Source organism: Nestor notabilis, unplaced genomic scaffold, assembly GCF_000696875.1.
Source record: "Nestor notabilis isolate BGI_N333 unplaced genomic scaffold, ASM69687v1 scaffold21883, whole genome shotgun sequence".
Taxonomy (NCBI): Eukaryota; Metazoa; Chordata; class Aves; order Psittaciformes; family Psittacidae; genus Nestor; species Nestor notabilis.
The window spans coordinates 1-321 of NW_009923780.1; the positions used below are offsets into that span (position 1 = coordinate 1).

General features: G+C 67.0%; 1 protein-coding gene across 1 annotated transcript in view; it reads right to left on the minus strand.

Annotated features, from left to right (window-relative positions):
• Positions 1-119: 119 nt before the first annotated feature.
• LOC104404002 (scavenger receptor cysteine-rich domain-containing group B protein-like) overlaps positions 120-321 on the minus strand; it is a gene marked incomplete at both ends in the record, with an annotated part of 4508 nt that continues 4306 nt past the window's right edge. Inside the window, one exon of the mRNA XM_010012320.1 lies at positions 120-194. Within this exon, the coding sequence (XP_010010622.1) occupies positions 120-194 (75 nt within the window). The remainder of the gene's footprint in view (positions 195-321) is intronic.

Consider the following 321-nt stretch of genomic DNA (forward strand, 5'->3'; position numbering starts at 1 on the left):
TGCAGGGCATGGGCTGAGCTCCCTGGGAGCGTGGGGTGAGCTCCGGGATGTGGGGTGAGCTCCTGGGGGATATGCTGGACAAGGATCCCGTGCAGGACCGGCAGTGGCTGCGCACTCACTTTCCTGCTCGACCGTGAGCAGAGCGGTGGAGAGCACCTCGGTGGCCTCAGAGGGCTGGTCCCTGCTGTCTGTCACTGCTGGGACAAGCACGGGCACCCATGGGTGCTGAGCGGCTCCAGCTCCAGCACCCGCTGCCCCTGTTCTGCTCGGGGCCAATGGCCTCTGTCAACATTACAGCCCCCTGGCCACGCCCTGCCACGC